This window comes from Panthera onca, chromosome D1, assembly GCF_046562875.1.
Source record: "Panthera onca isolate mPanOnc1 chromosome D1, mPanOnc1 haplotype 2, whole genome shotgun sequence".
NCBI lineage: Eukaryota > Metazoa > Chordata > Mammalia > Carnivora > Felidae > Panthera > Panthera onca.
Window position 1 is genome coordinate 9833516 of NC_138348.1, and position 26238 is coordinate 9859753.

The window sequence follows — 26238 nt, forward strand, 5'->3', positions numbered from 1 at the left end:
TCCAGAGAACCTTGCTACGCTCCCAAGGCAGGCTGGGTCTGGGGGCTGCGGACACCTCCCCTCATCCCCTCCCTCCCTCCCTGACTCCCCCCGACTCTGCTCTACAACTGTTGACAGTGCTAAAGTGTGGTTTCTCTCCTGCAGGGCCAGTTTCTTACGCTTTTTTCTTCTCTCTCTTTGTCTCTGTCTCTGTCTCTGTCTCTCTCTTTCCCCCTCCCCGCCCCCACCCACGGGGCCTCCTCGTTTCCTCCCGGCCGGTGGGCTGCCCACCTCGGGCAGGGAAGGCAGGATGGTGGTGCTATCCTTGGTCTTAGGGCTTTCGGAACAGGATGACTTTGCCAATATCCCTGACCTGCAAAACCCAGGAACCCAGCAGAACCAGAACGCTCAGGGGGACAAGAGGTACGAGCACAGGCAAGGGCCTGCGGCGGCAGCGGCAAAGATGGAGGCGTGGAGAGGCCACCTGCCTCCACCAGCCCTGGCCCGGCTGCTGGACGAGGCGGTGGCACCCTCAGCGATCCTGGAGCGGGAGGACTGCCCCCTCCCCAGCTGGTGCCCTCACACGCACCACCCCTCCCCCCCGGGTGTCCCTTGGGTCCAAGGCCAGCGTGGCTGTCCTGGGACCATTCTGGATCAAGCCTGCTCCCTGGGCACGCTTGCCCTCGCCCGGAGCAAGCCAGCCTTTCTGCCCCATCTCCCTGCTTGCCTCCCCTCATCCTTCATCTCTGCCCTACCCCCTACCCCGAAATCCCCGTTTCTCTGGTGGTTGGGGGGCGGGGGGGATGCAGGGAAGGGGCACCAGCCTGTTCTCCCTCATCCCCGCCACCCCAACCCCCCTCTTGCCTGGAGATCCCGCTGGGGTGTCGGTAGCACCCCACCCCCCGCCCTGCCGCAGGGGTGCTACAGAGGTGTGGCCGAGCTGCTTGGCTGAATGAAGAGAAGCCCCTGGTGGGGAGGGTCTGGGGCATGGGAGAGGCCTGGTGACCAGAAAGAACTGGAAAGGCAGCCCTGAACCTGAGGGAGCAGGAGGAGGGAATGGGCTGAGGGGCCGAGAGCAGCCAGCAGGCGCCGGTCAGGCTCCGTGTTACCAGGTACCCAGCCGCTGGTCCCCAGGAGTTGCCCGTATGGCCACCGCACAGGCCGAGCAGAGGGCTGAGCCTCTAGCCGTCCACAGTCTTGGCCATCAGGAGCTCAGGGAAGCATCTTGTGGTGCCTGCTGTCTCACGGGGCACTCGTGGGGAAGGAGACGGGGTTCAGAGGTCCCGGGGCTCGGGCAGCGTCACAACGGCGGGGTGATCCTGCACCTGGTCTGGCTGCCTCCTATCACCTGGCCTTGGGCTGGGCCAGCCCCACACCTGCAGTCGTGAAGGGAGGGCTCATCACCTTGGTCAGGTCCGCTTCTCGTCAGACCAAAGGCCTGCAGGACAGTGTGCGGGCTGACCGCCAGCATGCCGGCCCTTCTGGCTCTGGTGGTGCCAGAGCCTTGCTCTGCAAACTTGGGCAAGTCGCTGCCCCTGTCTGAGCCTCTGCTTCCTCGTCTGTTGAATAAAGGAGCGGATAGGGTGACCCCTTCCAGCTTGGACATGCTAAGCTTCTAACAAGGGAACAGACCTTCGGACTGGGGGTGGGGGGAGGGCACCCGTCTGATCCTGTCAACCGGACAGGGATCCTGACGGTCCTGGAGGCCCTTAGGGCGGGAAAGACCTGTCCCCGGCTGCCACCAGGGGGCCTGTGGGTTACAGAAGGGTAGGCCAAGTGTTAGACAGCTGACTGCCTGTCCCTCCGGTGACTTCTGGAGACCAGCCCTCTCATTTCATTTTTTCCTGTTGCATGTCTATGGTGGACACAGCCAGAAACCCCCAGAGAGTGGGAGGGGAGAGCGGGACCGGTTCTTTCCCTCAGTGGCACAGATGGTGTCAACCCTCGAGCCCATGTCCTGGGGAGCAGGAGGAACAGAGCCTGCCACCTGGCGCCACAGAAGTCCTGGGCTGGGCCGCGGGCAGGCCAGAGTGCCAAGGGGAGAGGGCCAGGGGGCACGGATGAGAGGCCGCAGGAGGGGGCTGGAAGCCTGCGGCGAACCGAGCTCCTTGCTGGGGAAAGGTGTGAAGCGTGAGGGAGCAGACGCAGGCTGGAAACGAGATTTCACATCACCCATGCGTTCATTAGCTGCCTCCATTTCCACCCACAGCCTATTTTTACCTCTTTGCCATGTAGGTCTAACACGCCCATCCCTTCTGATCATTGCATCAGCTGTCCCTGCCTTCCTGGGAAAGGTGCGTGTAGAGGTGGAGGCCCTGGGCCCTCGCCCCCACCCTGCCTGACTTTCCGGGTGGACACGGGCCATTCCCACCTGGTCACACCCACCCCTTCCATCTCACGGCCTCCGGGGGGGCGTTTCCCGGGTGATTGGGCCCCGCCAGGGTATCCAGAACGGAGCGCTACCTTCCCGGCACTCTCCCCGTCCCCAAGCTTGGCATTGGCATTGGCACCACCCATGGGCCACCCAGCGCCTTAGGGCTCCACTCGTCTGGATTCCCGGCCCTTTGGACCTTGGAATGGGAGGCTCAGGTCAGCTGCCTCTTCCTCTTCAGCTTCTGCCTCCAGACCCAGAGTCTGCCCCTCTGCCCCCGACCCTTCCCTTCCCCACTCAGCTGACCCCTTGGCTGGATGTCTGGGGTGAAGGGTGGGTCTGTCGGCAGTGGGTTCCTGGGAGGCAGAGGGGCCCCGGCAGGAGGCGCAGCCATTCCAAGTCCCTTGAAGCAAGGTAGGGGCGCATCTAGCAAGCGACACGGAGATGGGAAGGTTGGTCACTACCTCCCTCCCAGGATCCTTGGTGGCCTGGAAGCCCCCCATTCAGGATCTCCCAGTCTCCGGGCCTCAGCACCGTGGGTCCCAAGAACAGAATGCTCTTGGAAGCCCGGAAGGAGGGAAGGAAGGAGGCCAGGACCACCCCAGGCTCCCATGCCCTGCCGCCTTCACCCATCCTTCCCTGCATCCATCCCATCATGCTCTCTGCCACCCCTTCCACTGCTCCTCGGGATCCAAATGGTTTCCACCGTGGCCCCACCCCCACCTGAGTGGGGCGCGGGGCTGGGCGGGGACTCGGCCACCCCCATCGCTCTCCTCGCCCCCAAACCACCATGTTTCCTCTGTCCCGGTGTGTGTCCCCCGCCTCCTCTCTGCCTCTCCTCTCGGCCGCCTCGCTCGTCCCCTCGTCCACCCTGCAGCCTTCTTCACTAGTCTCCGACTAACCTTTCTTGGCCTCTCTGTCTCTCTGTCTCTCTCTCTCTCCTCTCCTTCCTCCCATCTGCTCCTCACAGGGATGTCCCTGGGCCGGTGACGGGCCCCTCCGCCTCTCCCTCTGCCTCTCTGTGCACTTGTCTCTCTGTCTCTCTCTGTCCTGTGACCTCCGAGAGCTTCCGTGGCGCTGACCATCTACCCAGGCTGCTTTGCAGCTGTGCTGATGCTGTGGTGTGGCCAGAATAACTCCGACTTTCTCATACCTTCAGCAGTCAATCTGGCGCTCTCCTCCTGTCCCACTCTATTTTTAACCTGACTTTACCTCTCCAGCTATTTCAGTGTCCTCTTCCTCCCCGCGCCTGTCTGCGTGCGCACGTGTCCGCGAGTGTGTGTCCCTGTGTGCACGCGCGCACGTGCGTGGCTACGGCCGCACCTCTGGGAGGGACCCCGGGGTGCGGCCGCGGGCGTGGCGGGGGGGGGGGGGGTGTTTCATGCCGTCGAGGCGAGGCCGGGTTCTCCCAGCTGGTGCGTGTGCGTCTGATCCTCGGGGTGTCTGTCCCCGAAACGGCTCCCTGCTTTTTCTGTTTCAGTTTGTCCCAATTCACACGCACACCTTGGCATGCCTTGGTCTCCCCGAATGTTTCCTCTCGGGATCTAAGTGTGCACATTGCTGCTGTGTGTGGCATCTCACGGCTCTGGTTGACCTGCCTTGTTGCTGTGCCATTCTCTCCCTGGTCCCCTGGGTGTCTGTGGGGCTTGTGTGCGCTCGTGTGTGTGTATATGTGTGTGTGTGTGTGTGTGTGTGCACGCACGTGCACACCTTGCTGTTGGGTCCGGGTATCTTCCCTCCGGGGCCTGGCATATTCTGTGCATGTCTGTCTGCCCGTCGTGGCCAACTATGTGCTGACAGCTGGTTCATACCAAGGGTGTGCGTGTCTAGCCCGTGTGTCTGTGGCTCTGGGACTCTCCGAGCTGTTCTATCGTAGCCTGTCGTGAGCCCTACGCCGCCAGTCTTTCCGTCTTTCCCTCGCTGCCTGCCCCACCTCTCCTCCTCATGAGGTGTTCCAGCCTGGTCCCTGGGCAGGCTTTTAGTGTCCCCTTTCTGAGCCCCAGCTGGATGGGGCCTGGGCTCACCACCCAGCTTTCCGGGATCAGCATGGAGTCGGGGTTGCACACAGGGCCTCCCGCGGAGTGGTCCGATCCGGGGCTTCCCGGTGGTGCCCCGTCTCTCTCTGACCCTGGGTGAGAGCCTTCTCCCCTGCACAGTCCTCAGAGCGAGAGAGGAGTGGGGACTGGGGAGCAAGGGGGTGTAGACTCGCCCTATCCACCAGGTGGCTGTTTAAATCTAAATTAGTTTGAGCCGAACAAAGCTGAACATTCTGTTCGCAGTCGCACTGGCCACTTCCAATGCTCGGTAGCCACATATGGACAGTGCAGAAATAGAACACTGCTGTCATCGTAGAAGGTTCTGCTGGCCAGAGCTGTGTGGACAGTGGGCCTGACCTCACCTGGTCAGTCTGAAGGGCACCTGTGTTCTCAGCCCGAACAAACACAGGTGGGGCCTCTGGGAGCCGGCACCCTGGGCGTGTTTGCAGAGGGTAGTGACGCAGAGGGGTAACATGGATGTGCCACCAGGGGAGCCTCCCCTGCTGGGTTGGAGCCAGCAGGGACGACAGAGGCCTCTGGGGAGGGGCGCACGCTCAGATACCACCATGCAAGCAGTGCCCGGATGGGGGGGGGGGATTTTCGGGGGGAGCGGGAAGAGTGGGAATACCCACCAAAACAGCACCCACGGGGCCAGCCACGCCGAATTACGCTGAGGTGAGGGGAATGGGCCCTGAGCGCTGGTTTAGGGGGAAACCAGGCCTCCCCATGGACAAGAGCCTAACTCTTGCTGACCCACAGGAGTGGCAGCTGCTTGGGTCTCAGAGAAGGTCCCGCCGCCACCCAGGCCAAGGTGCCCAGCCCAGCCCACCTCCCGACCCGTGCTCATTCGGATTCCCCCCACCCCCAGGTTGCCTGCAGGAGGGAAGGCGGTGAACACAGCCCCAGTGCCCGGCCAGACACCCCACGATGAGTCTGACCGCCGGACCGAGCCACGCTCCTCCGTCTCGGACCTCGTCAACTCCCTCACCAGTGAGATGCTCATGGTGAGAAGGGCAGGAGGCCTGGGCCCCAGGCAGGAGCTGGATTGGGGGGGGGGGGGGGGCGGGGCAGGGGAGGGGACGTGTGTGGCAATTGGTGACGGCATGGGAGTTGTCCACTCAGGAAGGGAAACTGGCATGGTGACTGAGTGAGTGAGGCTTGGGTTCTTTTCTGAGCTCTTTCATCAAAACAGACTCTCTGTGCCTCAGTTTACTCATTGGTCAAATAAGAATAAGAACGCCCGTCTTTCTCCGGTCTCTTTCTGAGTTGAGTGGGGGCCTAAGAAAACCTACTCATGTGAGATATTTTTATGATCGTCCGAGGAAAGGCTTGGGGCAGAATGCGTCCTCTCTCTTGGACTGGTGCCCCACTGAGTGGAGGTGTGAGGCAGAGCTTCCAATGGGGTGGGTCTCATACGCCCATTCTTGGGACCCTCCCCCGCCCCCCGCCCCCATTGCTGGGGGCCAGCTGAGGCCCCAAGATAACAGGAGAGTAGGAGCCCCCCTGATCATGATTCCTACGAAGGAACAACTGTGGTGAGGGCCTTCTGTGCACACCCCACTCCACCGGGATCCCAGCCCTGTGGTTCCGGGGCATTTTCACCAAGACGGAGGTTGCAGCTCCACGTTGCGCCCCCTGGTGGCGGCAGCAGCAAGGCACAGCCATCTGCCCCACTTGTGCTCCCCAAAGCGCCCCAGGAGGGCCGCCACAGGGCCGGGACACTGTGACACGGCAGCCAGAGGTTTGCAGGTGGCAGTCGAAGTTTGGCAGCTCCGAAATCCCAAGGAGGCTTAGGGCATCAAGTTGGGAAGCCGGTGCCTGCTGTGTTCCTACTGGACCTGACCTGGGACAAGTCATTCCCGTTCCCCAGACCTGAGTCCCCTCCCCGATCCCTCCTGTAGAGAGAGAGAAGCGGGTGTGCGGGCTCTCAAGCCCTTGCCAGTGCTGACACCATCCAGTTCAGAGTTCCCTTGCCCGTGGCCTGGTGCCACAACTGCCACCTGCCTGAGGCCCCAGAGCCCCAGGCCCCACCCTTCGCCCCCATAGCACTCCAGCCAGCTCTAACCATCCACCCCCAGTGCCCCTTTCTAGCCCAGGAGCTTCTCACGTTGTAACATGCACACGAATCGCTGGGAGATCTTGCGAAAATGCAGATTCCCGCAGGTGCGCCTCGCTGGCTCAGGCAGAAGAGCGTGCGACTCTTGATCTCAGGGTCATGAGTTCGAGCCCCATGTTGGGTGTAGAGATTACTTCGATAAACAAAACTTAAAAAAATACCGACTCCCGGTCAGCAGGCCTGAGGTGGAGCCTAGAGTCTGCGTTTCTCTTGGATCTAGATTAGGGCATCAGATTTTCTCTGCTCCAGATTTGGTCTCCCTTGGGCCTCGACACCTAGGCCCCTGCACGCCTGGCCCTCCTCTGCTCTCTTGTCCGTCTTCCCCACCCACATGGATGGGCCCAGCCATACTGACCCCTGGATGGGCCCTGCCCCGGCTCATCCTGCCTCCCTGCACAGCCCCCTAATGGGTTACAGCTTCCTGGCAGTCAGGATCCCAGAAGGGACTGGCCCGTTCCCAGCCAGCTCGCTGCCTGCTGCTTGCTGCCCCCAGGGAGGAGCTGACAGCATCAGGCCAAGGAAGACAGTGCAGGCCCGAGGGCCCTCTCACGGGGTAGGCTCCGGCTGAACCCTGAGCTCAGAGGTGGACAGGCAAGGTCTAATTGCCCAACCCTAGCCCAAAGCAGGGTCATGGTCATTAATGATGAAGATAAGCAGGCCCCTGGCTGGCAGAAGCTTGGGGTCAGGAGTTAGGCCCCCACTGCTGGCCCAAGGAAGGGACTGAGGGAAAAGGGTTAGAGGGCACGCCAGGCCACACCCCTGTCTGAGTCACCCCGGCTCTGGCATGCTTTTTGATGCTTGTTTCTACTGGAGCAGGGGCTCAGGCAACATCTCCCCTAGGGCCACAGCAGGGGTGGCCAGTCTGGTTGCCGTGGAAACAGCTCCTCGGGCTGCCCCGGCTGGTTAATTAGGGCTTAGGACTGTAGTTTTGAAAAGCCGGGAGTGGGCACGGAGTGAGGCCCAGCCTGGGCCTCCCACCCCCTATTTGGGAACCAAGAGCCAAGTGACCAGAGGGACCTCAGTTGGGGCTGGGGCCACCTGGGCTCCGGTCACCAGGGACTCCACCCAAACTACAGAAGGAACAGGAGGGGCAAGAGGTCTTTGCTGGCCCTGCCTACTCACGTGAGGCCCCGGGCTAGGCTGGCAGCGGCCAGGGCCAGACTGCAGAGTAGGACGGGAACCCACCGAACCCTCCCAGGAGCCCCGCGGGATACATGCTATGGTCCCATTCTGCAGATGCAGAATCTAAGGTTCACGGGCAGTGAGGCTGGTACCGGCACAGGGAGGGAGTGCAGGGGCACACCGGACCTGGGGAGGGAAGCCACGTTCTCAGTGGGCCTGCGGGGGCCCTGGATCCGGCCAACGGGTAGGAGCTGGAGGGACCCTCTTCCACGGCGAGGAGGAGCAGGGGAGGCCACTCAGCCCGCCTTCCAGCTCCAGACGGGACCAGGGTGCGGCCGATGAGGCCCCGGATGCTGGATCTGAGTGTCAGAGTGAGGGGAGCCAGGACACCCGTGATGGCTGGGTGCTGACGTGGCTTTGAGTTTCAACTGTTGACTCAGGGGTGACTTGAGGCACGCTGATCACCTCTCTGCGCTCCAAACCGACCTGGTACATGGTAGTGCCTGCCTCACTCAGAGGTCGTAGGGAGTAAATGAGTACAGGGCAGAGAGCACAGGGCGAGTTACTGTTCTTCGTGTGATTCAAATCTTCTCACCTGGGGCCGGTGAGTCCTCACGGGCTTGAAGGGGGAGGGGTGGTTCTCGAAATTGCCCTGGGACGTGAGGCTGCCTTGGTGGAAAGAGTGGGCTTTGAGGTCAGAGAGGGTCCATACTGCTGTGCAATCTTGGCCGTGTGACTTAACCTCTCTGAGCCGGTCTCCTCAGCTAGAGAGTGGTGATAAGTGCCTCGCCCGACTGTTGGCAGGATTCAGTAAGAAGGTGATGTAAGAGTCTTCTGCCATGGTAGGTACACACTATATATATTCTTATTATCTGTATTATTTGGTATCTCAGAGCCTGGAGGAAGGACAGGGCACACGGAAGACTTCTGCAGGGGAAGTGGGGAGAGAAAATGGGCCAGCAGTTTTGGCCTAAAATGTGGTAACATGAGCACCGACTCTGGCTCTCCTCCAGTCACCGGAAGAGCTTTCAGAGAGAGGGATGCCTGGGCCCCTTGGACCCCTGGGTCTGGAGTGAGACCCGGGGAGCTGGGAAACCTCCCCACGTATTCCCAGTGAGCAGCCACAGCCGAGAAGACTTGGCTGGGAGACCCTCCCCCAAATTCCTTCCTAGGTTTTCAACATCAGCGTGGGAAGGGGACACCCACGCCACCCTCCACGTGTATGTCTGTTGTGGGCCCCACCCCCAGAGTGGGACCGAATGCAGGTGGAGCCCTTCCTTCCAGTGGCCCTCAGCCCTGGGGTGCGGTACAGACAGCTGAGGAGCTTTTAAAACAATTCTGCCGCCCGGGCCCTCGCCAGCCCCATCAAATCGGGCTCTCTGGGGACGGGGCCTGGGAACCTGTATTTTTAGCATCTCTACGTGAATTTATGCCTTACACAGATTAGATGTGGCTCCTGAAAACTCGCCTGTCTCATTGCGTAAATCACGTCACTCTCAGAACCCCAGAGAGTCACCTTCCAAAGAAATAGCTTGGCCAACTCTTTTGAGATGGGAGCGGTCTCCCTGATCTGTTCTGTGGGCCCCGCAGAGCTGTGGAAGGGCAGAAGGCAGGAAGGGGACGCTCGGGGGACCCAGGGCTTCCAGGGGAGGCCAGGGGGTGGGGTGCGCACTGCTCTGGGGTTCCGGGGGACGGGGGCTGTCCCGGCTCTGCCCCCCCCCCCCTTGCGGGACCGGAGCATCCTGGCCCAGATGTGAACGTGAGATAGATCACCACCAGCCCCACATTGCGCCCAGAGGGAGAGCCAGCTCTCGGCAGCGGGGACGTGGCCTCAGGCACAGGGAGACTTCCTAACCCCGCCGGCCTCTCCCCCACCCCCAGCTGTCCCCAGGCTCCGAGGAGGACGAGGCCCACGAGGGCTGCAGCCGGGAGAACCTGGGCCGGATCCAGTTCAGTGTCGGCTACAACTTCCAGGAGTCCACACTCACTGTGAAGATCATGAAGGCCCAGGAACTGCCAGCCAAGGACTTCAGCGGCACCAGCGACCCCTTTGTCAAGATCTACCTGCTGCCGGACAAGAAGCACAAGCTGGAGACCAAGGTGAAGCGGAAGAACCTGAACCCCCACTGGAATGAGACCTTCCTCTTTGAAGGTGAGGCTGGGGCCGCACCCCACCCCCACCCAGAGTCCCCTCTTCCCCGCCACCACGGCCCCGCTCAGCTGCACGGGTACAGACGGGCGCACCCACGCGCGCATCCACACCTGCGTGCACCCGCCCACGCAGGCACGTGTTTGAGCCCAGTGAACCTGCCGCATTTCGCGTCTAGCTGGGATCAGGTTACGGGGGGCCGTGGGAGCCGCACCACTGCCAGAGGCCCGAACCGAACTAGACCACCTCCTGGGCTTTCAGCTCAGACACAGGGCTCACCCTGAGTGAGGAGGGCAGGCAGGCAGGGAGGCGTCCACAGGACCCAGGGGCGGAGCACCGGGAGCAGTCATAGGTTGAGAGCACAGGCTGTGGCCCACGCCCCCCCGGCTGTCTGTTCCAAATCCGGGTCGGCCACTTCCTAGCCGTGTGACGGGGGCACGTTCCTGAATGTCTCTGTGTGGTGGTTTCTTCGTCTCTAAGACAAAGATAATCCCAGTGAGGGTTGGAGACAAATCCGTGAATTGTGAAGGCAGGCACGATACCCAGAGAACCCATGAGCGCAGTTTGTTAAATACACTCTGTCCGCTCCCCTTCGCTGAGCCCTTCCCCTGTACTTCCTCCCGCCCCCACCGCATCCAGATACACGGGAACAACAGCTCTGAACCATGCCCCTGGCTCCTAGAGAGCACTGAGACAAATGTCTCTCCTGCAGACTCTCTCTGAAGGCCGCCTTTATCTCTTATCTCTGAGGATTCGAGGTAACCAGGAAGCTGGGTGCGAGATCAGGGAGTGATTTCCATCCCAGCCCTTTTTTGGTGCCTGGGCTCCACTTAGAGAAGCCATTGCCCTTTCCTGACACGGCTCAACCAGTGAGAATAGGTCCCTACAACTCCAACTGCCAGGTGCCTTGGCGCTCTGGAATTTTCAGTGTGTGCCCCGAGGAATCTTCCCTGCCTGGTGTCCCAGCCATTTGACACCCCACCCGTTCCGCAAGGTGGCAGCCAGCTCGCCTCAGATAAATCGTTGAGGGTGAGCTAGTGGGTGCTTGTGTGTTTCCGGACCCTTCTCCTCCCCAGTGCGGTGTGGGGGCCGGGGAGAGGCCCCGCTCTGCAGGTGCGTGTAGCCAGCTGACGGGGCGAGGTTTATGAGCATATCTTCGATCCACTGGTCTCTTCTGCAACATTTATCTAGACTCAGCGATGGGCTGGGCGCTGTTCTCGGCACTGGGGGGTGCAGAAAAGGGCAAGGCACCATTGGCCCTCAAGGCGTTCCTGATCTAATGGAAGACACAGATGTGTAGATAATGAAGGCATACGCTGCAGGGCAGATGCTGTAGGAATCCACTACGAGCTCCCCTTGGTAGTGTTGGAAGACATTCCCCAGAGTGGGAGCCATTCAGGATGGGTTTTGATGGATGAATAGGAGTTTGCCCAATAAGAGTCTTCCTCCTCTGCTGTTGAAGAGGCTGACTCCGGTGCGGCGACCTCCTGGAGCCGCCACCGTTTCTAGAACACTTGTCCTCATGCGTTTCACCTGGATAGATGCCAAAGGTCCCCTGGGCAGGTCCCTGGCGGGGGGCAGTGCGGAGGGGGGACTCCCAGATGAACAAGACAGAGCCCCCTTCGGTCTGAGGAGGAAGCCCTGAAGAAATTCAGAGGCTGGGGACTTGGGGAACATAGGATTTCCCCTTCCAGCACACCACTCCTCTCAGAGGCATTTCTGCTTCTAGCATCTGGCCGAACGTGCCAGAATCCTCCAGAGCTCTTTCTTTCCCTTCATCTTCTCCACCAGTCGGGCTGAGGTGTTAAGTGTCCTCTCTCCTTCCTGCTCACACCCTAGTTCAGGCCCTCACCATCTCAGGCCTCCAGGCTGACCTAGACCCCCTGTGCCTCCCAGGCCGGCCCCTCCTCTGACCAAGCCTCCCCGGTCCAATGACTCCGGCTTCAGCCCTTCCCCAAGGCCTCCTACCATCCATTTCCATCCCACTCAGGCTCCCTCCCCTGGCTCTCCCTCTGGTCTTATCTCCCGCTGCACCCCGGCACACTCCAGCAGCTCGGTCAGGCCATTTCGCTGGCATTCATTCATTCTTCCAATTATTGATCCACTTAAACAAATACTTATTGAGTGCCTACTATGTGCCAGAAACAGCGTTAGATGCTGGGATCCGGTGGTTGAGGGCAGCGATGCCTTCCTGGAAATCCTCGCCTAGTGGGAGTCAGACTCAAGGAAACAGATACATCTCTGTGACAGCCCCGGGGTGTGTGACGTGAAAAGAAATTGCTGGAACGTAGAGCAGGGGATCCGACCCCGTCTGGGATGTCAGGAAGGAAAGCGGTGACCTGTTCAGGAAGAGGAAAGGCCAGGGTGGGTCACGGAGGCGCCACCAGGCAGGAGAAGCCGGGTGCCGAAAAGCCGGGAAGGAGGCTGGTGCGGTGAGAGCCCATCGCCGGCCAAGAGTGCTCACAAGAGGGGCAGAGAGAGGTCAGCGGGCCAGGCTGTACAGAAGGACTTGAAGCCAAGGCAGGGCACGCAGCTTTTACTCTAAGTGCCCTGGGAGCCACTGAAAGGCTTTAAGCGAGGGAGTGTCATGATGTGATTTCTATTTTTAAGGGATCACTCTGCTGTGTTGACAATGGACGGTAGGAGAAGGCGTGCAAGTAGGGAGGGCGGTTTGGAAACTCTCGCGGCTCTCTAGGCAAAATGTGCCAGCGGCAGGGATGAGGGAGGAGAAGGGGACAGCCGCAGGATCTGTTGAGGAACAGTGAAGGACAGGCCGATGCCCTGGAAGGAAGCAGGGGGGAAGCGCGAGTCCTAGGACAAGCATCCACTCCTGTCTCTGTGTCTTTGCCGCTTCCTCCACCTCGAGTCCTCCTGGGACTTGGCTTCTGGTGGCCGTGGCCACCTCCGACAGGGCCACCAGCCCAGGCTTGTCTCGGGATGATCGGCAGTGGCAGGGCTTCCCACTGTGCACTGGGGCCGCTGCCCGGCCACCAAGACAGCCATGTGACAAACGAGTGGGTCAGTGGTCCCCGTTCTGCTCTCTATCAGCTGGGAGACTTGGGGCAAGTAATTTAAGCCATCCGCGGCTCAGTCTCCTCTTCTGTGAAACGTACGAGATGCCATCCACCTTGGAGAACCGTCAAGAGAGACAGATGTGACGGGGACAGTTCTTGCTAATGCTGCGGGAAGGTCTGAATTCGGCTGTTGCCTGCTGTGCCTCAGTGGGGCGGCAGCGGGACCGCACGGGGGCCGGCCCTCTTCCTCCCGGGGCCTCCCTGCCCTGGAGCATCACCCTGCCCAGGCCCTGTGTGGCCCCTCTGTCTCACTCTTCACCCAGGCTGTCTGTCCCCCAGGTTTTCCCTACGAGAAGGTGGTGCAGAGGGTCCTCTACCTCCAGGTCCTGGACTACGACCGCTTTAGCCGCAATGACCCCATTGGAGAGGTGTCCATCCCTCTCAACAAGGTGGACCTGACCCAGATGCAGACCTTCTGGAAGGATCTGAAGCCATGCAGCGATGGGAGTGTAAGGCCCCACTTGTGGGTCCCTGGCTTGGGGGCTGGCAGGTCAGGGCTGGCAGATCTGGTCCTGTCCCCTGGCATGTCAGGAGGGGGGGGGGGAGGTGCAGCCAGTGCACAGGACAGCGGAGTTCCCGCCCTGGGTCTCAGAGCTGGTGCACCGCGCTGGGGAGAATTGCCTGAGCTGTGACAAGGAACCTGGACTCTGCTCAGGGAGTGGGGGCTCATGGGGCGTGGGGGTGGCGCCCAGAACTGCCAGATGAGGGGACACCAGGTGTGACAGAGGTGACAGATGGGGGTGGGTAAGCACCCCAGCCAGCCAGAGTTCTCTAACTGTCCCCTCTCCCCTAGTCCCCAAGCCCTCCTGTTCTCCCTCCCAGAGGAGCTGAGGCAAGGCTGGGGGACAACCCTCTCCAAAGCCCAGGCTCACCCCCCCCACCTTATCCCTCCCAGGGGAGCCGAGGGGAGCTGCTCTTGTCTCTCTGCTACAACCCCTCTGCCAACTCCATCATCGTGAACATCATCAAAGCCCGGAACCTCAAAGCCATGGACATCGGGGGCACATCAGGTGCTGGGGCCTGTCATCACAGAGGGTGGATGGACTGGGGAGTTGTGGGGACGTGAGGGTCATGCTGGATGTGGAAAGCAGGGTCTGAGCTGTGGCACTCACCCCTGACCGTCCTACCCCACCTCTGGTCTCAACTCCTCTACCCTAGAGCCCTAGGTGGCCCCCTCTGGAGCACCCCTGGGGTCAGCATCATCTTGGACTCTCCCCTTACCAGAATCAGAGAGAAGGGGAGCACTGTGGTGGGAGACCTGGGCTCCAGCCTCAGCTCGGAGACTACTGTGGGGCTCGGCCTCTGTGGGGTTGGGTTTCCTCCTTTCTGTTCACAATAGGGCCCTGGGTGATGGCTGAGGTCCCTTCCAGTTCACCCATCCGCTGGTCCCCAGATCCCTCTCCTTGTTGCTTAGGGCTTTCCTCACCTTCTGGGGAAAGCTTACAGTCCCTGTCCCTCCTGCCCCAGTTTCCACACTTGGAGAAGGAGGGGGATCCTGAGGAGCCCCCCACACTGCCCATCTGACCCTTCTCCTACCCATCTGCCAGACCCCTACGTGAAGGTGTGGCTGATGTACAAGGACAAGCGGGTAGAGAAGAAGAAGACAGTGACGATGAAGAGGAACCTGAACCCTATCTTCAATGAGTCTTTTGCCTTTGATATCCCCACTGAGAAACTGAGGGAGACAACCATCATCATCACTGTCATGGACAAGGACAAGCTTAGCCGCAATGACGTTATTGGCAAGGTAGGGGCCTCGTGGGAGGGGTAACGCACCTGTCCTCACAAGAAGGAGCAGGGGTAGTAGGTGAGCTCAGGGCTGAGCAGCAGGAGAGAGAAGGGCCAGTCTTTTCCCCTCTCTGGGCCTCCATTTCATCTGAAAATGAGAGGCTAGGACAAAATCTCCCTTAAGTGTCCTCCTGTGGGTTCAGCAGCTCAGGACAGACCACTGGGAGGGCAGGGAAAGAAGGAAGTGGGAGAAAGAAGCGCCCTGAGTCCCCAAAAGAGTATTTGCTGGACAGGACCCTCGGGCAAGGTAAGGACCTCCGAGCAACGTCACCCAGGTCCCATCTTCAGAGGGCAAGCTATGCGGGCCAATGTCAAGAGCTGCAGCGAGACTCCAAATACCTGGCTTCAGTTGCCACCTCATCTGCTACTAAAAGCTGTGTGACCTTGGGCAAGTCACTTGTCTCTCTTTACCTGCGGTGTCCTCATTTTTAAAAAAAAGTGTATTGATTTATTTGGAGAGAGACAGAGACAGTGCAAGTGGGGGAGGAGCAGACAGAGAGGGAGAGAGAGAGAGGGAGAGGACTCCGGGCTGCCAGAGCAGTGCCCGATGTGGGGCTCGAACTCAAAAAAACATGAGATCATGACCTGAGCTAAAACCAAGAGTCAGATGCTCAACAGGACTGAGCCACCCAGGCGCCCGAAGTGCCCTCGTTCGTAAAACGGAGCTAATAGTACCAACCCTATAGCACTTCACCCAATGGTGTGAGAATTGCCTGAGATATGTGGGTATCCTCCTTGTAGAAAGTGACCTCTTCTCATCATCTACTAACCAAAAAATCCATGCCAGGCCTTCGGTTTTTCCAGGATGTGATTCTGTGACACAAACCCTTCTGTTTCTCTACTTTGAAATGTCTGTCCCTGTGTTCATTTATGGTTTTAGTGTTGAGAGGTTGGGCTTGGGAATCAGACCTCCTGGGCCCAGCCCCCCTCTCGACAGCCATGACCTTTCTGCGCCCCATCTCCTCCTCTCACGATGAGAGTAAGACAGTCCTAACCTCACAGGCGACACCCCTAGTACAGTGCTTAGAAGGTATGTGTTAGCTGCCATTATAATAAAAGTTATTTTTGAAACATTCCTACTAAGGGCATGTTTGTGCATCTGGGCGCGGAGCTTTGACCAGGAGCAGTGCAGGAAGCCAGTGATCAGGGCAGGCCAGGTGAAGGACAGATGCCAGACGCCCGTGAGGAGAGATTATGGATCACCTGGTCTTACCCCTGGCGCGACCCAGGGGTAAATGGGGGTAAATGGGAAAGGATGGCCTGGGCCCCCGCAGGGAAGGGGGCCAAGGTGGAGGCAAGCCTCAGACAGATGGGGTTGAAGAACTTAGCTCCTGGGGCTAAGGGAAGCAGGGGGCCTCAAAGAGGATACCTGAGTCCTGCCCCCCACCTGGTATGGCCCAGGGAGCATGACTGGCCAGCCTGTGGTCACAGGTGGGACAGTTTCTCAGGGTGGCGTCACCCATACCCCAGCAGGACCATGTGTTCCGAGCAGGCCTGAGGCCTGCTAAGCCCCCTCCTTGACCAGCTGGGGCCAAGGGCCACATAGCCACATCTACTTCTAAGCTTTTCTGAAGCTTAGCCTTTTCGAGTTGGGTGTCCTTTAGATACAAATTATAGCTGCTTTTGAAACCATCCTATCTTCTGTTGACCGAACCAAGGTGAAGGAGGATTGGTTCTCACTTTGGCCTGGGTAGCTCAGGGAGCCCTATGCTTCTAACCGGCCACCGGTCACAAGGCTGGGGTCAGCTGGAGGACCACGTGCACGGCGCCACAAGGCCGCCCCTAACGCAGAAGGCTGCAGGATTGGGCTGATAGTGCAGAGCCAGAAGGACCTAGATTTAAATTCCTCCGCACCACTTACAAATTCCTTGACTGTGGGTGAGTTTCTTCACTCTCCACGCCTTTGTTTCTCCATCTGTAAAATGGGGATCCTATACCTGCCGCACAGGTAAGGATAGGATGATCTGTGTGTAGAAAGCCCCGAACCCGGGGCTCAGTGTGCAGTAAGTGGTGAGGAGGTAGGAGGACTCGTAAGGCAGGAGAGATTGACAGCAGCCAACAGGTAGGGCAGGGAAGGGCGTGGGAACAGACCGTCTCCACCCCACCTTCGACCCCCATCCCCCACTGCAAAGCAGGTCAGGAGTCTTAACTGGGAAGGGCCAGGCATGCCCAGGCTCCCGGAGGGAAGTGCCACTAGGAAAGTAGGTCATTGCTGGCAGGGAGGAGGCCGGAGGGAGCCTCTGAGGGGAGGTTGTCTCTGTGGGCGGAGGTCCCTTGGTCCCCAAGATCTCGATCTCGGGGTGTCATTGAGGAGATGGAGTGTCACCCCCGGTGGGGGCAGGGGCCGATGCCTCCTCCGAGAGTGTCACTGAGACCGTGCTCTTCCCTTTCTCCCCAGATCTACCTGTCCTGGAAGAGCGGGCCTGGGGAGGTGAAGCACTGGAAGGACATGATTGCCCGTCCCCGGCAGCCGGTGGCCCAGTGGCACCAGCTGAAGGCCTAAGTGGGGCCAAGGGAGGCCCAGGGGGCCGAGGGCCCGGGTCCCCATCATGCCCTCACCACTTTATGCACAATGCCCGGCCTGGCCCCCCGCCGTAGGTGAGGGGAGGACCCTGAGGGCTTGGCCATGGAGGGGTCCCAGGAGTCAGTTGGGCCCCGTTTCTAGGAAGTTCCAGCCTCATCCTCCACTTGTCCAGCTCTGGGGGAGGGGCTCTGGGAGCCATTTTCCTGCTTTGCCCCTTTCCTTCCTGACTTGCTGATACTAAAGAAGTGAGGGAGAGTGTGAAGGCCAGACAGGCAGACGGGCAGATCCCTCCAGAGGCCCGCCAGGTGGGCACGGTCCCCCGTTTTCTTTAAGGCAGTGCCTGGAGTGGAGAGAAGCTGCCTCCTCCCCAGCTCCCGATGCAGGCCCAGGAGAGGGGAGGCCGGGGCGTTTGGCCCCGGCCTGGCCAGGAAAGGCCCATTCCCCGGGCAGTTTCAGGTGCCGACTGGGCCCTGAATGCCAAGGATAGTATATAGCCCGCTCCGGGGTCCTGGAGCCGCAGCCTGTGTCCTTGCGTCGTGTCCACTGTGTGCGCGCGTGCGTGTGTGTGTGTGTGTGTGTGTGTGTGTACGGGGGTGGGGGCGCTCTTACCCTGTCCCCACCCCCGGGGCCGGCAGTGCAGAGAGGGCAGGGTTTCATAAAGTGAGGCAGGGCAGGAGGCTGAGAGAGGTCTACGCACAGAGCCAGGGGGTGGGCTAGGAGAGGCAGGTGAAGGGGGGACTGGGGAAAGGTGGGTGGGGGGGAGAGGGGCAGACAGTGGAGCCGGGCTGAGAACGTGGCTGCCTCCTGCCGCCTCCACCCCGAGCCCCTCTCTGCTCAGTGTTCTCCAGTAGCTCCCTGCCTAGCAATTTCATCTCTTGCACATCATTTCACACCTTTTAGGCACCTACTGTATGCATCACATTCCACCAGGACTCACCTCCCTTCCTTCTCAGGGCCCAAGCCCCCCCCACTAGCTCTCTTCTCCAGCACCATCATGCAGACACCCTCAGCCTTCCGGGATCTCATATCCCAGCCAAGCTGGCAATATTCTCCATGCTTCCCAGTTTCCTTCTCCTTCCCTATCTCTACCCCGGTGCCCACCCCCCCACGCTGTTGGAACCTCTGCATCCTCCCCCTCCCCCGTGTTCACAGACCCTCCCTTCCATTCGCAGTCAGGAGTCTCTGGCCCCACCTTCTTTCCCCAGCAGCCGCTTCTGCCCCTCAGGTCAGGCAGGAAACCAGGAAAAGTCCAGGATGCTGCAGGTTCTGAGGTTGCCCCACACAAGCTGTGGTTTCTCTGCCTCAGCGGCTGCAGAGACTAAAACTGGCTTCCCCTTGGAGACAGCAGATTCCGAGATGATCCCTGCTTAAGCCTGCTCATCCCCACCAGGGTCCTGATACTGATACAAGGCAGCTGGCGACTGTCTCAAGTCCAGGGGTCCAGGAGCCTGGGCCTGACATTTCTGACACACGCCACCAGGTGGCGCCCGGACACCACATCTGTGGCTGCTATCTGGGACCACAGTTCTACACCCCATCTCCCCTGCCCCCCCCCTCCCCTGAGCTGGGCCTGACCCCAGGGGAGACTCTGGATAAGGTTAGGGTCCCCACCTGCGGAGCACGGCAAAAGCATGGGAATTGGGGAACCATTTTCCTTCAGTAGGCTTCCCCTTGAGCTGCCCACATGTATTACACTGAATCTCACACCCTGGCCCCATTCCCCTCCCACTAGGATCTGGAGGAATATCACACAGAGTAAGTGAATCATTTTGTAGATTGAGGAGTACTTATGTGAAGCAAATAGTCACCCACATTTCTTGTAAATCCCAATTTTTCTGTTGTAGCTTTGCTTAGATTGAGGGCCGGCCCCAACTGCAGGGTTCTTTTTGGGCGGGCTGGGGACCAGCGCCTCCGCTGGGAGGGCAGCAACTCCGAGGGCTGTGTGGACGTGATCCGAGGGTGCTGTGGAAAGCCTTGAGAGGCGAGGGGTCTGTCATCCTCCACCCCTCCCTCAGATCCCGTGCCCCTCCACCTCTCGGTGCCAGCCCCCGCCCCATGTCCCCTGGCCTGTTGGAGCCTTCAGGGATTGAACCAACCTGCAATGAGTGGGCGGGGCAACTGCATCCCTTTTTTCCCCAGCCCCACCCATGGAGCTATTAACCAATCATATGCAGAGAGCATCTTTGGGCGGAGTCTGTTCCCAATCGGACCCACCTGGGTTTCCCCTACCCCCAAGACACGCAGCCCAGAGGCGGGGGAGGGGTGGCAAGTGGTGGGCCCAGGGGCCGGTGGGCTGGCACAGGAGGAGGCGGGTGGTATGGGATGAGGAGGGGGTGGGCTAGGCCTATAGAAGAACAGGGAATGGGGGAACTTGAGGATGGGTGGAGGGCACTGGAGCCCTGCCAACATCCCAGGACCTTGGGCAGATCACCCACACTCCCGGGGCCTCAGTTTCCCCATCTGTAAAATGATGGTCATAATACTTCACCTACCTCATAGGGGAGGTTGTGAGGCCGCCGTCACCTGACCTGGGGGTTGAGGCAGGAGGACTGTGAAGGTGCTACCCGGGAGCAAAGTATTATTACTGTAGCCTGAGAGCGAGGCCCCCCTGCCCCTCCCCCTGCAGAGTCTCCAGGGATAGCTGAGGCTGGCCTGGGCCCATCTATCTCTTCTCCACTGTGTCCCAGGTCCCTTCATGAGCGTCATCTGCCGTCTTTGTGGGCACCCTAGATTTGGTTGTTATCTTGTTCAGGTATCCTTTCTTGTGACCATCTCCCTACGTAACTGCTGTACAAATTCCACCTGCCACAGGACCCCGCACCTGCCCACTGGCGCCAGACGCCAGGGAAGGGACAAGGAAAACAGCCACAATAAAAGCCAAGGGGGGGGGCCAGAGCCCCCAGCCCGGCTGGGACCCCAGGGGTGGGGTTGGTGGCCACTGTTTGTATTGTGTTTGAGTCCTTGAGTGCAAGTGTTTTATTTAAAAAAAAAAAAAAAAAAAGACAAAACCCATTATCACAAAAAAAAAAAAAAATTGCAGTGAAGAGAAAATGAAGAAAAACTGAAGAAAAAAAAGGAAAAAAGAACCATACAAAAAATTTTCCACCACACGCACCCTCTAAGCCAGCAAGATTTCCTCTTTACAAAATCATATTTTTGTGGGAATGGGCCCTGCTTTTTGTGGCAGGGCCCGTTCTGATTAATAAAGGATCGTGACAAAGTAGGGCCTCGGCTCTTTCCTCCGTGGGTCCCAGCCCTACCTCACCTCCCAGGGGAAGAGGCAGCGGGGTGAGGGGGATGGGGAGCCTGGGACTGAGTCTCCCCTTGTCACCTTCGGGATTTGGCTTCACTGGTGATGAGATCCTCCCTGAGCTTCCAGCTCGTCCTCGGATCTAGAATCTGAACCCACCAGCTGCCCAGCAAGCAGGAGAGCAGCCATATTTCCCAATCAGGCCTGAAGCAAGGCTTGTCGGGAGTAGAGTCTCCCTGAGGTCCTCTAGAGCACACGGCCTCCCTCAGTCCCCAGGGGACCATCACCCCCCTCCAAGGCAGGTCAGACAATCCGAAGCGGGGCCCTCCACCTGCCCTACTGTCCCCTGATGCCAGCTGGGCCATTGTGGTTTCAGACCAGTGTCTCCTTCCCGGTCCTCGCTGGGACAAGGAAAGGGATCCAGGTCTGTGTTGGCTGGATCTTTGTCTTCTCGCCATCCTTTTCTGGTTTAATCCTTTAGGATTAGAAAAGTCTCTCCCACTCAAAAGAGGCCGTGGCCAGTCCCGGTCTGAGGACACTGGGCCCCAGTGTCTTCTTTCTCTAGTCACTGTGGTCCCAGGCAAGTTATTTCCTTCCCCAAGGCCAGGGTCTTTAGTTCACAAAAAAAGCAATAACCATCCCCACCCCTTTCCTCCCCTCCCCACACACAGCCTGGGGGAAGCTGAGGCCTGGCAGCTCTCAGGGTACTTTAGAAGGAAGGTGCTACATGTGTCGCAGACACAAAAGGGGCAAGTGCACCTGTTACCATGTGTCCACCTGCTGGCCGTCGCGCCCCTGCTCCCCAGCACCTGGGGTGGGCAGCTAGCTGCTTCCTTTCGTGGCACTGAGTACCCCCACCTGAAGCTGCCCACCTTCTCCCCTTCCGCCCCGTCGATTTCTTACAACCTGGCTTAAGTGTCCCATTAAAAGGTGGATTTTTTTTTTTCCTTTTGGCTTCTGATCTCTGTCCCAGAGATTAGAGGGAGCCCTAGGGTCAGGTAAGTAGCCTCAAGAGCACCCCTTGCCAGAACTTCTGTTCAGGATCTCTCTGGAACAATGGCTCTGGAAAGCTGGGCCGGGAAGCAGGGACAGCTCAGCCTGGCAGACGGGACAGCCCCTCGCCCTGGGATCAGGGGCTCCTCCTGGACTTTTTGCCTTCTCCTGCCTTCACTCTGTTGGCTCTCTCTTCATCCATGCCTTCACCAAGAAATTTGCCCCTCCCTCCCTGGGCCTGGGACCACTGTCCTCTGGTGTTCTTTTCCTCATGCAAGTCCCTCCTGGATGCTACTGCTTTCTGGAAGGCCATCCTGGGCCACGTCCTGCTCTCCTCTCCCTCCCCTACCAAAGACAACGGAAGGACAACGCTTGAACATGCTGTATGCCCCAGCCTGTGGCTCCCCTGACCATCCGTGTCCCTTGAAGATGCCCCGGTCCCCGTGTCTGTGTCCCGCGTGTGTGTGTGTATGTGTGTGTGTTGTGTTTTGTTTAGATTGTAAGCCCCCCCACCCCGGGCAGAGATCCCTGTCTGAATACATGTTCTGTGTGGTGCACCCAGGTGTGCTAATAAATGTCCATCCTCAGAACAAGAGTGCCGGGTGTCTTAAGGAAACTTTGGGACAGGTGGCTGAACAAGCCAATGTGGTGGCATTGGAAGCAGGGAGGGGCTCCTGGGCAGGGTTCCCTGTTCCCAAACACCGTGTTCTGCTTTCCTGAGCCCCTGAGGATGGGTGGGAAGCAGGGCATGACTGTAGCAAAGTTAAGAAAAGGGTCCACATGCACACATACCCCACCCTTTGCTGCTCTGCCGACCAGGTCTGGCCGTGGGGAGGCTCTGGGAGAGAGCAAGAGCACGTCCCACCCATTCCACACCGAGACCTTGACCATCAGCCGAGGACAGAGGGGATCTCCCGTGGCGTGGATTGAGCCCTGGGGTAGGAGGCCTGAAACTCGCGGATGAACAAGTCCCTTCCCTGGCTGGGCCTGTTCCTAGCCCTGCCACTGCCTCTGCTCCTTTGTCGTTACTGTCCCCACTGCCTGCCTTCTTGCTCTTATCCCCGTCTCCCTGATACACAGACAGCTCCTGCACAGCTTCCCTGCCATGCTCCCCCAAGGCCCACCCGCCGCTGACCGCCTCGGACCACGTGGGGCACTGTAGACATGGCCCACCCCCCACCCCCGGCCTTTCAAGGCCCTTCTCTTTCACCCCAAGCCTCCTCCTAACCCGGGCCCAGTCCAGTGACCAACAGAGCTGCTGGGCCAGACCTGACCTTTGGGCCTTGTATGACATCAGCCCCGTTGCCATGGTGATGGTGACCTGGCTTCTCACGGGAGATGAGCCTCTAGGCTTGAGGTTTTAGGATCTTTTTTTCTCTAAATCTTCTTTTTCCCCGTGAACAATGAGGGGAGAAAGAAATACCGTGACTGAGTAAAAAAAAAAAAAAAAAAAAAAAAGATACAGAGGGGGAGACTGAGAAAAAGGAAAATGGAGCGAGGGAGAGAGAAGAATAGAACCACAGCGGGGCGGGGGCGGGGGTTAGCACCAGCGGGAGATGAAAGGTCAGCCCAGCTTGAGGGAGATTCAAATTATATTGAGAGTCAGGAACCTAAGAATTAAGCTGGAGAGGGCAGAGAACGGTGCCTGGCAGGCAGAGTAAGTTAGAGCGAGACAAGAGACCAGCCTTGAGCAGCCAGAGCTATTTGTAACCAAGGACAAGCACTTGTTCCCCAGACAGGACACAACTGTTGGCCAGAGCCAATCTGACGCAGAGCTGGGGCACATGGACAAGAGGGCAGTGCCGGAGGGAGCCCAGGTTCCCCACAGCGATGGGACCCGGTGCTCCCTCCCAGGGCTTATAAATAAACAGGCATGTGGGAAACGCACATTCTTTCTCCAAGAAATATAATTTATGTTTACAGCCAGGTTTTTTTTTCTTCCTAAAGAAAGCACTACCACATGGGGCCACTGCCCCTGACAGTGTCCCTGAGTGTCCCTGACCCTGGCCCCCTCCTCCCATTATTGCTTGGATGGGAAAGATCCGGCCCTGGGAATTGCAGAGCGATACCCCACTCCTCACCCCGAGGCTGTCCCTGGTGACGGAGCGGAGCCACACAGTGCTTGTCCCTTGCCCCACACCGTGCCAGCTACCCTGTCTGTGCCCATTTAAGGGAATGGAGAGTACAGGCAGTCGGAGAGGTTCTGGAGCAGCCTCCCAGGGCAGAGGACCTCTCTCTTCCGCGCAGGAGGCCCTAGAGGCACAGTGGCTTCTTTTCAAACTCGACAGCTGGAAGGCTCAGGCTGTGGGGAAAGGAGAGAGAGCTCTCTTCTCCCAGCAAGATTCCGGGCCCATGCCTAGAGAACAGAACAGAATCAAAGGTGGGGGTGGAGACCCTGCCCTCTAAGCGCCCCCCTTCCCCCATGCAAATTTAAGAGGGCTTGGGGAGGGAGGGATGTGCAGAAGACCCCCAGCGGAGGGGTAAGGGCAGCTCCGGTGTTAGGGCCCCCATCCCAGTTTCCAGGACTTCTGTCCTGGGCCCCGGCCCCAATCCCAAGCCCCCGCCCGTGGCCCAGGCCCTTCTCCCAGGGCAGTTATGTCTCACACAGGCGTGTGGTCCACCCCAGAGGTAGCGGCTCCTGCACCAGAAAGGGTAGGGTCTAGGAGATCCAAACTCCAGGAGGAGGGGGGTTGGAACGGCAGCCTGGGCATCCAGACTCAGCCAGCAGCGAGCGGTGACCCTGGTTCCAGGAGGAAGCCAGCATCTCTACTGTGCGGTCAGTGACTCTGATGTCAGAGACCCGACAGAGCCATAGGGAACTTGACTGAGTCCGGACTTCTCGGTCCGAGGACTGCCCAGAGATCAGCCAGGCGGCAGTCTCCTTACCAAACAGGAATACTTGAAGATGGCCCCCAGGCGTGCCCGTCCCCTACAGATTGCCCAAAGAGGTCCCTCCGCTGCCCCAAGGTAGGGGACCACCGTTCCCACAGTCCTTCCCGGAGCCCCTCCTCCCAGAACGGCCGAAGTCCATCACCCAGAGCACAGGCTCAGGTGCCCAGTCCTGGGGCGGCTTCCAGGGCGGGGAGGCTGCCCCCGGGGGGCCCCAGAGCCCGGGAGCTCCCGCCCCCTATGAGTAGGTCTTCTTCCTCCTCATCCTCAAAAGCCCGAGCTGGGCGCCGGGGCGGCGGCCGGGGCGTGGGCTCGTCACGCTCGGCCATGCGCTCGACCGCGCCCTCGCCCACGAGGAAGACGGTGTCGGCGACGCGCGGGGGCCCAGTGACCGGGTTGTGGTCGTAGGAGAAGACGCGCAGGGCGCGCAGCGGGTGCAGGTCGGGGAAGCCGCCCAGGCGGTTGCGGTCCAGGTCGAGGATGTGCAGGCGGCCCATGCGCAGCAGCGCGGGCGGGAACTCCTCGAAGCGGTTGCCGTAGAGCCAGAGGCCGCGCAGGCCCGTCATGCGCGGCAGCTCGGCGGGCAGCGCGCGCAGCCGGTTGTCGCCCATCTGCAGCGACTGCAGCGCCACCAGGCGCAGCAGCGGCCGCGGGAAGCGCCGCAGGAAGTTGCCCTCGATCCAGAGGCAGCGCAGGCTCTGCAGCTGCGCGAAGTCGGCGGGCAGCGCCAGCAGCCGGTTGCCGCCCAGGTAGAGGCGCGTGAGGCGCGGCAGGCGACACAGGCCGTCGGGCAAGCGCTCGAGTTTGTTGAAGTCGAGCGCCAGGATGCGCAGCTCGCGCAGCTCCTCGATCTCCTCGGGCAGCTCGCGCAGCCCCGTGCCGCTCACGTACAGCTTCTGCAGGCGGCTCAGCGCGCACACGGCGCCGGGCAGCCGCCGCAGCCGCCTCCCGCTCAGCTCCAGCTGCTGCTCGCCGCTGCGCAGCTGCTCCTCCGCGTCCGACGGCAGCTCGTCCGGCGTGGACTCGGCGATGCCCATGGTCACGGGCCCCGGCCGGGGCCGCCTCCGCCGCCGCCGCCGCCGCCGCCGCCTCCTCCCGGCATCGCCCCCTCCCCGGCCGCTCCCGGGCCTCCCCGACGGGGCCGAGGCCGCGCGGGCTCCGGGGGGGCCCCCCGCCCCGGCCTGCCTCTGCGCCGGGAGGGGGGGCCGGGCCGGGCCGGGAGGAGGCGCCCGCTCGGGGCCCCCGCCGCCGCGCGCCGCGCCCCGCCGCCCGCCCTCGGGCCTCCCCCGCTCCCTCCGCCGGAGGCCGACTGGCTCGCGTTCGCGCTTCCTCGCGGCTCCGCGACCCGTCGCCCTGGCAACCCCCGACGCGTGTGCGGCTGCCAATGAGGCGGCGAGGGGGCGGGGCCGGGCGGGGCCAAGGTGCCGCCTAAGTGGGGTCCGGGCGCCCGGGCCCGCCCCCCGCGCCGGCCCTGGAGACCCGCCCGGAATCCGCCGCACGCCCAGGGAACCCGAGGTCCGCGCAGCGAAAGCCTGGCGCTGTGCTAACACAGACCCGACGTCCGACGCTGTCTACACCTTCGGCCCGGCGAGCCTTTGGGCGTGCGGTGGTGTGGAACCCAGAGCGGCAAGTAAGAAGGAACCGAGGACCTAGGAAACCCGGCCCGCGACCAGGACTCTGGCCAAGTGGCTCTCGGGGAGGGACTGAGGGACCCGGTCATGCCGGCTTGCTCCCATTCTCCCCGCTGGGGTCACTTTAGGATAGTAACTCGCAACAGTGTCACTTTCTGGCCCTTTTCGGGGTGGGTCACAGCTGAGGATTTGTGGGGACTTGGCTCCGCCCCCATTCCCCGCCCTCGTTGCCCAACAGGTTCCTTGTTCGCGTACTCGTGTACTCACTCCAGTCTCCTGCCGCATCCCTCCAGCTGTGTTCAAGGTCTGTGCGTGG

The 26238-nt window shown here is 60.4% G+C and overlaps 2 protein-coding genes across 10 annotated transcripts in view; one reads left to right on the top strand and one right to left on the bottom strand.

Annotated features, from left to right (window-relative positions):
- The window catches only part of SYT7 (synaptotagmin 7), a 62313-nt gene extending 42871 nt beyond the window's left edge, over positions 1-19442 (top strand). For 4 of the 8 annotated variants that reach the window (XM_078433555.2, XM_078433557.2, XM_078433556.2 and 1 more), the window contains 7 exons: positions 280-402; positions 5255-5390; positions 9506-9776; positions 13127-13296; positions 13743-13857; positions 14395-14594; positions 17034-19442. In XM_078433555.2, the coding sequence (XP_078289681.1) occupies positions 280-402; positions 5255-5390; positions 9506-9776; positions 13127-13296; positions 13743-13857; positions 14395-14594; positions 17034-17138 (1120 nt within the window). In that variant the 3' untranslated portion in view covers positions 17139-19442. The remainder of the gene's footprint in view (positions 1-279; positions 403-5254; positions 5391-9505; positions 9777-13126; positions 13297-13742; positions 13858-14394; positions 14595-17033) is intronic. The other 4 variants (XM_078433559.2, XM_078433561.2, XM_078433560.2 and 1 more) reach the window with 1 other exon arrangement.
- Positions 19443-23291: 3849 nt separating this feature from the next.
- Positions 23292-25328, bottom strand: LRRC10B (leucine rich repeat containing 10B). 2 transcript variants are annotated; one of them, XM_060606897.2, is made up of 2 exons: positions 24289-25328; positions 23292-23758 (listed from the first exon to the last, which is right to left on the bottom strand). In XM_060606897.2, exon 1 carries the CDS (start codon positions 25326-25328, stop codon positions 24450-24452), a length of 879 nt encoding a protein of 292 aa, XP_060462880.1. In that variant the 3' UTR covers positions 23292-23758; positions 24289-24449. The 2 variants fall into 2 exon arrangements, with proteins under 2 accessions (XP_060462880.1, XP_060462879.1); XM_060606896.2 differs by having other exon boundaries at positions 24007-25328.
- Positions 25329-26238: the final 910 nt, after the last annotated feature.

Bases quoted from the DNA above. Each gene is read 5' to 3' on its own strand.
- LRRC10B (XM_060606897.2), bottom strand. From the start codon at position 25,328: ATGGGCATCGCCGAGTCCACGCCGGACGAGCTGCCGTCGGACGCGGAG.